The following is a 12842-nucleotide window of genomic DNA, read 5'->3' on the forward strand; positions in this document are numbered from 1 at the left end:
CCTAGTTCTTTGACTGGCAAGATAGTTTATTAACAAAATGAACATGTGGAAAGATAACGAATGAACTATAATACAAACAGTAACAAATAGGTGAATTCTCCTGGAGCTACTTCTAATGCGACTGTCATCTGGTATGACTTGCTACCAACTGCCAGATTTCTGGAGTCACATGGTGGCTCTCAATCACCACCTGCTGGTCAGAGGTCGTATAGATAATTATATACATTACTGTGCGTATGCATATCACCACAGTTGGGATTTTGAATGTGCAGCTGTGAATTGCAGGACAGTATTTTCCAGGGCAGATGGGAAAGGAGGTATGTTTGGGTCATGGAAAGGGGATGTGGTTAAAGAATGAAACAACATCACTTGCGACAATGACTACAGGAAACACCCATGGGCCCAAAGCTGACTCCATAATAGCTCCTACTAGCACCTTATTAATATACTGATTACAATTTCATTTTGCCAGTGAACTATGACATAAAAACATAAGAAATAGGAGAATCAGTGGACCTTCAAGTCTGCTCTGCCATTCAATACAATCACGTCTGATGTTTTGCCTCATCTCCATTTTCCCCATCTTTTCTCCTAATGCCTCGATAGCCTGAAAGACCAAAATTCTTAAATATATTCAGTGATGGCACATCCACAACCACCTGGGATACAAAATTTCAAAGATTCACAAGCCTCAGTGAAGAAATTTCTTATCTCAATTCTAAACGATCAGCCCCTTATCTTGAGACCGTGTCCCCTGTTCTTGTCAACCAGGGGAAAAAATCCTTCAGATTGGGGCAATGGGTTCATAAGATATGGGAGCAGAATTAGGCCATTCGGACCATCGAGTCTGCTCCACCATTCTATCATGGGTGACATGTTCCTTATCAGATACCTACAATGTTACAGGCAAACGTCCTGGCTACCCAGCATCGGATTTGGGAAGGGTACCACAAAAATGCACTGTGGAATCCCTCTTGGAAATTCTCGTGTAAGGGCTTACCCAGCAATTGTTCAAAAGCGCTAACTTTCCCTGGGTGGTTCTGCCCATCTTACTCTGAAAGAGATAGAAGGAAAAAAGGACATCTAACTTCAAAGTAACTATTTTAAACTACCTCCGGGGAGTCTCCACATTCCTCCAAACCAAGTATCCCACCACCCATGGTATTCCCCACCCACACAGGATTCCACCTCCCCGACCTACCTTAACCCCTCGACCGAACTACCCATCCTTGGTCTTCCGGTGGCGGCTCTGAAGGAGTAAGTCACACATTTAGAACATAGAACATAACAGCACAGTACAGGCCCTTCGGCCCTCAATGTTGCGCCGACCTGTGAAACCACACTAAAGCCCACCTACACTATGCCCTTATCGTCCATATGTCTATCCAATGACCATTTGAATGCCCTTAGTGTTGGCGAGTCCACTACTGTTGCAGGCAGGGCATTCCACGCCCTTAGTACTCTCGGAGTAAAGAACCTACCTCTGACATCTGTCTTATATCTATCTCCCCTCAACTTAAAGCTATGTCCCCTCGTGCTAGACATCACCAAAGGCTCTCACTGTCCACCCTAACCAATCCTCTGATCATCTTGTATGCCTCTATCAAGTCACCTCTTAACCTTCTTCTCTCTAATGAAAACAGCCTCAAGTCCCTCAGCCTTTCCTCATAAGATCTTCCCTCCATACCAGGCAACATTCTGGTAAATCTCCTTTGCACCCTTTCCAATGCTTCCACACCCTTCCTATAATGCGGCGACCAGAATTGCACGCAATACTCCAAATGCAGCCGCACCAGAGTTTTGTACCGCTGCAACATGACCTCATGGCTCTGAAACTCAATCCCCCTACCAATAAAAGCTAACACACCGTACGCCTTCTTAACAACTCTCTCAACCTGGGTGGCAACTTTCAGGGATCTATGTACATGGACACCGAGATCTCTCTGCTCATCCACACTGCCAAGAATCTTACCATTAGCCCAGTTCTCTGTCTTCCTGTTATTCTTTCCAAAATGAATCACCTCACACTTTTCTGCATAGAACTCCATTTGCCACCTCTCAGCCCAGCGCTGCAGCTTATCTATGTCCCTCTGTAACTTGTAACATCCTTCCGCACTGTCCACAACTCCACCGACTTTAGTATCATCTGCAAATTTACTCACCCATCCTTCTACACCCTCCTCCAGGTCATTTATAAAAATGACAAACAGCAGTGGCCCCAAAACAGATCCTTGTGGTACACCACTAGTAACTGGACTCCAGTCTGAACACTTCCCATCAACCACCATCCTTTGTCTTCTTCCAGCTAGCCAATTTCTGATCCAAACTGCTAAATCTCACTGAATCCCAGGCTTCTGTATTTTCTGCAGTAGCCTACCGTGGGGAACCTTATCAAACACTTTACTGAAATCCATATACACATCAACTGCTTTACCCTCATCCACCTGTTTGCTCACCTTCTCAAAGAACTCAATAAGGTTTGTGAGGCACGACCTACCCTTCACAAAACCATGTTGACTATCGCTAATCAAATTATTCCTTTCCAGATGATTATACATTCTATCTCTTATAAACCTTTCCAAGATTTTGCACACAACAGAAGTAAGGCTCACTGGTCTATAGTTACCGGGGTTGTCTCTACTCCCCTTCTTGAACAAGGGGACAACATTTGCTATCCTCCAGTCTTCTGGCACTATTCCTGTAGACAAAGATGACATAAAGATCAAAGCCAAAGGCTCAGCAATCACCTCCCTAGCTTCCCAGAGAATCCTAGGATAAATCCCATCCGGCCCAGGGGATTTATCTATTTTCACACTTTCCAGAATTGCTAACACCTCCTCCTTATGAACCTCAAGCCCTTCTAGTCTAGTAGCCTGAATCTCAGTATTCTCCTCGACAACATTGTCTTTTTCCTGTGTGAATACTGACGAAAAATATTCATTTAGCACCTCTCCTATCTCCTCGGACTCCAAGCACAACTTCCCACTACTGTCCTTGACTGGCCCTACTCTTACCCTCGTCATTTGTTTATTCCTGACATATCTATAGAAAGCTTTAGGGTTATCCTTGATCCTACCTGCCAAAGACTTCTCATGTCCCCTCCTGGCTCTTCTTATCTCTCTCTCTAGGTCTTTCCTAGCTAACTTGTAACTCTCGAGCGCCCGAACTGAACCTTCATGTCTCATCTTTACATAAGCCTCCTTCTTCCTCTTGACAAGTGTTTCGACTGCTTTAGTAAACCACGGTTCCCTTGCTCGACCACTTCCTCCCTGGCTGACAGGTACATACTTATCAAGGACACGCAGTAGCTGTTCCTTGAACAAGCTCCACATTTCCATTGTGCCCATCCCCTGCAGTTTTCCTCTCCATCCGATGCATTCTAAGTCTTGCCTCATCGCATCATAATTGCCTTTCCCCCAGATATAACTCTTGTCTGCGGTATATACCTATCCCTTTCCATCACTAAAGTAAACGTAATCGAATTGTGGTCGCTATCACCAAAGTGTTCACCTACCTCCAAATCTAACACCTGTCCTGGTTCATTACCCAGTACCAAATCCAATATGGCCTCGCCTCTCGTTGGCCTATCTACATACTGTGTCAGGAAACCCTCCTGCACACATTGGACAAAAACGGACCCATTTAAAGTACTTGAACTATAGCGTTTCCAGTCAATATTTGGGAAGTTAAAGTCCCCCATAACAACTACCCTGTTGCTTTTGCTCCTTTCCAGAATCATCTTTGCAATCCTTTCCTCTACATCTCTGGAACTTTTCAGAGGCCTATGGAAAGCCCCTAACAGGGTGACCTCTCCTTTCTTGTTTCTAACCTCAGCCCATACTACCTCAGTAGACGGGTCCTCATCAAACGTCCTTTCTGCCATCGTAATACTGTCCTTGACTAACAATGCCACCCCTCCCCCTCTTTTACCACCTTCCCTGAGTTTACTGAAATATCTAAACCCCGGCACCTGCAACAACCATTCCTGTCCCTGCTCTATCCATGTCTCCGAAATGGCCACAACATTGAAGTCCCAGGTACCAACCCATGCCACAAGTTCACCCACCTTATTCCGGATGCTCCTGGCATTGAAGAAGACACACTTTAAACCACCTCACTGCCTGCCGGTACACTCCTGCAACTTTGAAACCTTACTCATGACCTCACTACTCTCAATCTCCTGTATACTGGAGCTACAATTCAGGTTCCCAAGCCCCTGAACTAGTTTAAACCCTCCCGAAGAGCATTAGCAAATTTCCCTTGCAGGATATTGGTACCTCTCTTGTCCAGGTGTAGACCATCCCGTTTGTAGAGGTCCCACTGACCCCAGAATGAGCCCCAATTATCCAGAAATCTGAAACCCTCCCTCCTGCCCCATCCCTGTTGCCATGTGTTCAACTACTCTCTCTCCCTATTCCTAGTCTCGCTAGCACGTGGCACGGGTAACAACCCAGAGATAATAACTCGGTTTGTCTTAGATCTAAGTTTCCACCCTAGCTCCCCGAATTTCTGCCTTACATCCCTAGCCCTTTTCCTACCTATGTCGTTAGTACCTATGTGGATCACGACTTGGGGGCTGCTCCCCTCCCCCTTAAGGATCCCGAAAACACGATCCGAGACATCACGCACCCTGGGAGGCAACACACCAACCGCGAGTCTCTCTCGTTCCCACAGAATCTCCTATCTATCCCCCTAACTATGGAGTCTCCAATGACTCTCCCCCTTCCCTTCTGAGCAACAGGGATAGACTCTGTGCCAGAGACCTGAGACAATTTGAACAGTTGGGGTCTTAGTACAGGTCCCTTCGGTACTCTACTAGTCACTGCCTGCCAATCGGTAAAAGACCCATTTTGTTTCTTTTGAGTACCCAATTCTTTTTTTTTCCAATTAAGGGGCAATTTAGCATGGCAAATCCAACTAGCCTGCATATCTTTGCGTTGTGGGGGTGAGACCCACAGACACGGGAGAATGGGCTAACTCCTCATGGACAGTGACCCAGGGCCGGGATTGAACCTGGGTCCTCAGCGACGTGAGGCAGCACTGCCAACCACTGCAGCACCGCAACATTTTGCTTCCCGTTCTACTAACCAGCTTTCTACCCATCTCAATACACTACCCGCAATGTCTGCTATGTGAGACCTTGTCGAAAACCTTCCGAAAGTCTAAATAAACCACATTCACCGGTTCTCCCTGGTCAATTATACTAGTTACATCTTCAAAGAATTCCAGTAGATTTGTCGAGCATGATTTCCTTTCATAAATCCATTGTTATGGGTCCGGGTTTACAGAACCCCAAAGTGTTTCATGGAGTTCAACCGACCCACAACTTTTAATAGATTGTGGTGTGGGAAGCAAACGGCGTACTCTCCAGTTGTGAAACAGCAGAAATGGACAAATGGTTTTTAAAACAAAACAATATTTATTCTATGAACTCCACTTAACATTTTAAAAACAAAACATTGAATATCTTAACACCCATTACTTCAAAGATAACCCCAAAAGACTACAACACTTCAAACTGTTCCTTTAAACATCCAAAAGACTTCAAACCTTCAAAAATTGGAACACATTAGGTTACATTCAATATATTTATAGTCCTTGCATTGCAGAATTCAACAGACCAGCTCGGTGTTTCTTCCTGCAGCTCTCAGCAAAACACACAGACACTCCCAGCTACCCTCTCAAACTGAAACTCAAAGAAGCAGAAGTGAGCTCAGCTCCCCCACCCTGACATCACTTCAGTAATATGATCAGCTCCATTTCTTAAAGGTACATTGCTTAAACATCCATTTCTTAAAGGTACTCTCACACACTATGCTGACTTTGTCTGATTATACCACTGCTTTCCAAATGCTGTACTATGAAAAAATCCTTGATAATTGTCTCTGGCAACTTCCCTACTACCGACATTAGGCTCACTTGTCTATAGTTCCTGTCTTCTCTACCTCCCTTTTTGAATAGCAGGGTGATAAACTGTTTATGAAATAAATCAAGAACCACATTAACTGAGGTGGGGGGATAGTGAATTATGAGGCAGTGGTTGTTGGTGACCATGGGAGCAGGAGTAGGAAGGGTGGTGGTAAGCATGATGCAGAGTAGTCATGAGATGGGGACCTGAGGACATTAAAATCAACTAAAACTTGCAGCTTATCTTGTTGAATCACAACATTAGTATCTCTCTGTTGTCACAGTTCTGCTCGAATCAATCAAACTGCCGTGGAGACTCCCAGGATTCGTCACCCACAGGGTGTTCTGAAAATGTGACAAAAACTGAAGGAACAGGATGCAAACAGTGGACATAAGGGATAATCCCTGAAAAGACGGGACAATCGTTCACTCCCAGTGGCATGGTCCCTGGAACAGGATGCTGGAATTGTCCACTCCGGCTGCAAGATGCGCTGGAGGACTGCAATGATTCAATGGGAAGGGCCATTACGTTCATCACCTTCTCAGAGCAACGCGGGTCGGGCAGTAAAGGTGGCTTTGTACCATCACCTTAATTCAAGACAGACCAGGGCTCCTACGCACACAGCCGCACGAGATCAACTGCCACCTGGCTGCAGCCGGCCCGCCCGCACTTCTCGCGAGGCTTTGCTGCTTCCATGTTGCCACGTTCGCTCGGCGCACGCCGCACCTCAACCGAACCTGATAGAAACACCAGCCCCGCCCCCCTACGAGGGGCGGGCCATGTCGCCGGATGTCCAATAGGAATCGCGGCCTAACCTGGGGCGGATGCCGCTGATTGGTGCTGGAGTGCTGCCAATCTACGGGCGGTGGCTGGGGTTCGGTTGTGAGGGTGTACGGCAGGGTTCGGGCGGCGGCTCGGGTGTGAGCGTGTACGGCAGGGAGCAGCGAGTGTGGGGCGGGCTGTGGTTTTTGGTTTCTGTCTCCGCCACCTCGATTGAACAAGACGTTTTAAACAAGCGAAGCGAACTATGACTTCCAAGAACAAGGCTGGGAACAGCAAGTCCAACTCCTCGGGATCCAGAAAAGGTGAGAGACCCACGCCCGGCTGGTCGGCGGGATGGGTAGAAGGGGCTCCGGCTGAGTCCCGGGACCTGCCAGACAGCAGGCAGCCCTGTTCCGGGAGAGCATGTTACCGCGCCGGGGGAAATGCAGCCTTGTTGTTGGGCGGGCGTTTCATATTGCACGTTTTAAAATGCACCATCCTCCGTTTACCTGCGTGTTAGATGCACCTTGTGTCCGAGGGATCATCGCTCTTCATGCAACATCGGGTCTCAGTCAGATCGATATACGCCGTCTGTTTTCAGAGGTCAATGACAAGCCTCCGCTCTGGTTTTTTTTTACCTTCGTTTAATTAAAGGCAATTTTTGCAATAGCTACTTTTTTTGGAAATAGGATGCTAAACAACTTGTGCAGTGGGGAGGAGATGGGTGGATCTGTTTACTGATGTGAATCGCCATAGGCTTTCCCCTCATAGAATGGTTACAGCACAGGAGACCATTCATCCCACCGTGTCGATGCCAGTTCTCGGCAAGAACAATTTAGCTAGTCCCACTCCCCCGCCCTTTCTCAGCAGCGGTGCACGTTTTTTCTCTTCAGTTAATTATCCAATTCTCTTTTGAAAGGCACGATTGAATTTGTCTCCACCCTACACTTGGGTAGTGCGTTGCGGATCTCAGCCATTTACTACATTAAAGAAAGTATTTATTCATGGCACCTTTGATTATTTTGCCACTCACTTTAATGTGCTCTGGTTCTTGACTTCTGCAAATAGGAATGTTTCTCTATCTGCTCCGTCAAAACCCCTCGGGATTATGAACATGTTAATCAAATCTTGTCCTAACCTTCTTGATGAAAGACTTCCCCAGTTTCTTCAATCTAAAGATAAAGATCCTTTATTGTCACAAGTAGGTTTACATTAACACTGCAATGAAGTTACTGTGAAAAGCCCCTAGTCGCAATATTCCGACGCCTGTTTAGGTACACACAGGAAGAATTCAGAATTCTCAGGTGGTACGGGAATTGAACCCGCGCTGCTGGCCTTGGCCTGCTTCACAAACCAGCTGTCTAGTCCACTGAGTTAAACCAGCCCAATCTATCCTCAGCTGAAGTTTCTCATTCCTGGAACCATTTGCCTACATCTTTTCTGCACCCTTTCTATTACCTTCAATATCACTTCGAAAGTGTGATGCCAAGCATGGGCGATGATACTCCCGTTGAGGCTGAACTGCAAGAGCTCATAATTCCCAAGTGTTTAAGAAAGATTTATAATGTCCTTGCTTTTATATGTTATGCTTCTATTTGTAAATATTTTGTGTAATAGTTTATAATATGCATCGTTATAGCAATTTGTCACATTGGGCTGCTGTGCTGACTGGAAGGGGACATTGGTATGGTTTAATCTGCCAGATCTTGTTGGATTACAACATGTATGGTCCAGGTGTTAACTTCCAAATAATTCAGAAATTGTTTACTTCTGTGCACAAGTAGTGGGTGCAGCTTGATCTTAAACTGCTGATGTCTGTTCCTCTTGAAGGCAGAAGTCTGATGTAGTTGATGAGAAAACTAATTTTGAATGACAACTGCTGGAAACTTGCCTGGATGCTCTTTATTTATGTTATGATTCCTTTGTTGGCCAGGAAAGTGGATTGGCTACTGATAAGATGGACAGGAGTGCTAAATGATGTTGTCACTATGAACTTTTGATATGGTTCCAAACAAGTGATTAGTGAAATTGTGGGAAACCTTGGGACTAATTAGAGAAGAGATTAGGGATAAAGGTGTTGTCTCTAAAGTCTCAGACACTTCGACCAGTGTTTAATCCAAGGTTTGCCCAGATATCTTTATTGGCAAGGCGAACAAATGACAGCACAAATATAAAATCAAACCAAGTTTATTCAATATTTGAACCCTTATCTTAACCCAATAACAAATGGGTGATACTACCCATGTTGATGAACTCGGTCGAGCCACGGATCCAATTCTCTGAGACTCCAGTTCCTTAGGGCCGTTGTCGCAAAGGTGGGTCTCCCTGGCTGCTTCCTTCCTTCCCTGGTTAGCCTTCAGAAGGTCAAGGTCACCTCCCCACCAAGTATTTGCTAGGGTGTATCTAGGGTGTCGTATCTTTATCCCCTTCCATTTGCACATTTCCAGAAACTTCTCTGGCTTTCGGTCCATGAGGCCTTGTGAGGGGATCTCAACAGTCAAGATGGTGACCACTTGACCAGGCACTGGGGCCCGTCCCCAGGTGTCCATTTGTGGTGGTGTTGCTCGCACATAGCCTGTTGCCATATAAGGTAATGGTGCGAATTCTGCGTCCCCAAAGTCTGTTTCGATCTAGTCAACCCAAAACCAATCAGTGCATATCAATATAATCGATTATCTCCTGATGTGTGACTGACGAGGCAGGTCCTGGCAGTTTGTCTGTGTAGTATATTTGACTTTGGTCAAGTCCAAGTTCCCATCAGCCTGCTTGAGGTAATTTAAAGTGTCCAATGTAAGATGTCCAATTTTATCGGGCCTAAAATGCAGGCCTTGCCAGGTTTCCACAAAGGGCAGCACGGTAGCATTGTGGATAGCACAATTGCTTCACAGATCCAGGGTCCCAGGTTCGATTCCGGCTTGGGTCACTGTCTGTGCGGAGTCTGCACATCATCCCCGTGTGTGCGTGGGTTTGCTCCGGTTTCCACCCACAGTCCAAAGATGTGCAGGTTAGGTGGATTGGCCATGAGAAATTGCCCTTAGTGTCCAAAATTGCCCTTAGTGTTGGGTGGGGTTACTGGGTTATGGGGGTGGGGTGGAGGTGTTGACCTTGGGTAGGGTGCTCTTTCCAAGAGCCGGTGCAGACTCGATGGGCCGAATGGCCTCCTTCTGCACTGTAAATTCTATGATAATTGGTGAAATTCTCCAGAAGCTGGCCATAGCTTTTTCATAGAAGAGCAGATCTTGTGTAGAAGGAAACAACGTCACAAAGAGACAAGTTGGAAAAAAAAAAATTAGACCCAATTATTTTTTCCAATTAAGGGGCTATTTAGCCTGGCTAATCCACCTAACCTGGGAGAATGTGCAAACTCCATACAGACAGTGACCGGGGGCCAGCATCAAATCTGTGTCCTCCACGCTGTAGGCAGCAGTGCTAACCACTGCGCCACCATGCCGCTCTACAAAGGGACAAATTAAGTAAGTGAGCAAAATTGGCAATTGGAGTTGAATGTGGTGAAGTGAGAGATTTAGATCCTAGAAGAACGAGTCACAATATTTTCTAAATCACACAAGCTAGAAACTGGGTAAGCAAAAGCTAGTAGCAAATTTGTAAAAGTTAGTAGAAATGTGCAAAAAAAACATTCAAAAAGATAAATGCAATGTTGGCATTTATCTTCGAGGCTGGAATTGTTTGTATAAATTAGTCATTATGCTGTGGTCAGACATCTCGTATTGATTGAGTGCCACGTGAGGAATCCCTTGTGATTGCTGTCTGTCCTGAGCTCCTAATTCACAAGTAATAATGATCTTTATTGTCACAAGTAGGTTTTCTGCAATGAAATTACTGTGAAAATCCTCGAGTTGCCACATTCCAGTGCCTGTTCAGGGACACAGAGAATTCAGAATGTCCAATTGACCTAACAAGCACGTCTTTTGGGACTTGTGGGAGGGAACCGGACACCCGGAGGAAACCCACACAGACATGGGGAAAATGTGCAGGCGTCGCACAGACAGTGACCCAAGCCGGGAACCGAACCTGGGACCCTGGTGCTGTGAAGCCATAGTGCTAACCACAATGCTACCATGCTGCCCATCATAACTATCCTGGGGAGTAGGTGAATGGGTTCTCATTTACAAAGAAATGTACATAGAAAATAGAAGCAGGAGGAGGCCTTTCGGCCCTTCGAGCGTGCTCTGCCATTCATTATGATCATGGCTGATCGTTGAGTTCATACCCTGATCCTGCCCCCCACCAGATTCACCCTGTCTAACCCTGTTGGAAATAGATCCCCCTATTATTCCTCTAAACTCCAATGAATATAATCTAAATGAATTTAGTCTCCCCTCATATGACAATCCCGCCATCCCAGGAATCAGCCTGGTAAACCTTCGCACTCCCTCCATAGCAAGAGCACCCTTTCTCCGATGAGGACACCAAAACTGCACACAGTACTCCAGGTGTAGCCTCACCAATGCCCTATACATTTGCAGTAAAACATCTCTAATCCTATACTCAAATTCTCTTGCTATGAAGGCCAGCATGCCATTTGTCTTCTTTACTGCCTGCTGTACCTGCACACTTACTTTCAGCGACTGATGCACGAGGACACCAAGGTCTCGCTCAGTATCCACCTCTCTCAATTTACACCCATTCAAATAATCTGCCTTCCTATTTTTGCTATCAATGTGGATACCCTCACATTCATCCACATTATACTGCATCTGCCATGCATATGTCCACTTGCTCAGCCTGTCCAAATCCTGCCGAAGCATCATCACATCCTCCTCACAGTTCACCCTCCACCCGATTTTGTATCATCTGCAAATTTGGAGATACTGCATTTAGTTCCCTCATCCAGATCATTAATATATAATGTCAACAGTTGGGGTCCTAGCACAGATCCCTGCTAGTCACTGCCTGTTAATTGGAAAAAGACCCATTAATTCCAACTTTTTGCCTCCTGTCTGCTAACCAGCTTTCCATCCATCACGAGACACTACCTGCAATCCCATATGCTTTAACTACACAGTAATCTGCGGTGTGAGACCTTGTTGAAAATCTAAATAAACCACATCCACTAGATATTCCATGTCAATTCTACTAGTTACATCTTCAAAGAATTCCAGTAGATTTGTCAAACATGATTTCCCTTTTGTAAACCCATGTTAACTTTGTCTTTCCAAATGCTGTGCTATGAAATCCTTGATAATGGACTCTAGCAACTTCCCGACTACTGATGTCAGGCTTTCTATTTTGTATCAAGGCGGCTTGTTAATGTTGGCTGAGGTTATTTGTAACGTATTTGTTTAAAGAAAGAAAAATAAATTAAAAATACTGAATGTGCACCATGCATTTGTTCCGGTAGTCATCTGAATTGCTGGAAAAGAAACGTATTGGCATCAAAGAAGCCTGAAGATGTTCACATTGCACTTTTATTAAAATGTTACATTCTAGTTACATTCTAGTTACAACAATTATAAATGTCTATATACAGTTTTCTAATTTGCTGTATCATGGATTCTACAGCACTTATCTAATCACAAGAGTAGCCTGAATAACTATGTTTCAGGAAAATGATCGCCTGTGAAAATTTTGCTTATCCTATTGGATACGAGTTTCCAGGCGATCAATCTAAATTTACGGTCTCGGTAAGTCATTTGCTGGTCAAGATCTTACAAATGTTTATTTCCACCCTCTTTAAGGCAATGTAAAAAAAAAAAAATTGGTGGTGAACCATGTTGTACCGTATCCAATTACTTGCTTTAATTTTGCTGTAATGAGGTTGAATGCGATGTATGGTCCCAGAGCACTGACATCCAAGTATTTGATCTCTCTACCTATAGTCACAACTTTTAATAACGTTATCAAGCAGATATATTTATTATTCACCAGAGACATACAGCTGACTCTTTAGTGATGAAGTTTATTGCATTAATTAGTTTGAATTAGTCTATTCACGTGTTACAGCTCTGTTAGGGAAGGATTTCTGATTTCCGTTTTCCTCCTCCCTACGGCATATGACAATCATGTTATTTAAAATTTCACAAAGGTGCCCACATTCTGATGCTATTCTTTATTTTCCCTCTTCTGAAGTATCAGATAAGATACTGTGTTATTTAGATGTCTGAAGTGTTTCAATTGACAATTTTCCTGTGCATTTGGGGAAATGGAGTAA

General features: G+C 44.9%; 1 protein-coding gene and 1 long non-coding RNA gene across 18 annotated transcripts in view; one reads left to right on the forward strand and one right to left on the reverse strand.

Moving 5' to 3' along the window:
• The window catches only part of LOC140385494 (uncharacterized), a 122775-nt gene extending 115466 nt beyond the window's left edge, over positions 1–7309 (reverse strand). The window contains exon 1 of the long non-coding RNA XR_011933391.1: positions 7180–7309. This is a non-coding gene — a long non-coding RNA (uncharacterized lncRNA). The remainder of the gene's footprint in view (positions 1–7179) is intronic.
• The window catches only part of unm_hu7910 (un-named hu7910), a 275063-nt gene continuing 268971 nt past the window's right edge, over positions 6751–12842 (forward strand). For 8 of the 17 annotated variants that reach the window (XM_072467682.1, XM_072467684.1, XM_072467690.1 and 5 more), the window contains exon 1: positions 6754–6993. In XM_072467682.1, coding sequence (XP_072323783.1) covers positions 6936–6993 — 58 coding nt within the window. In that variant the 5' untranslated portion in view covers positions 6754–6935. Of the gene's footprint in view, positions 6994–12842 lie in introns of all 17 variants that reach the window. The other 9 variants (XM_072467687.1, XM_072467694.1, XM_072467693.1 and 6 more) reach the window with 4 other exon arrangements.

This window comes from Scyliorhinus torazame, chromosome 11 (assembly GCF_047496885.1).
Source record: "Scyliorhinus torazame isolate Kashiwa2021f chromosome 11, sScyTor2.1, whole genome shotgun sequence".
NCBI classification, from domain to species: domain Eukaryota; kingdom Metazoa; phylum Chordata; class Chondrichthyes; order Carcharhiniformes; family Scyliorhinidae; genus Scyliorhinus; species Scyliorhinus torazame.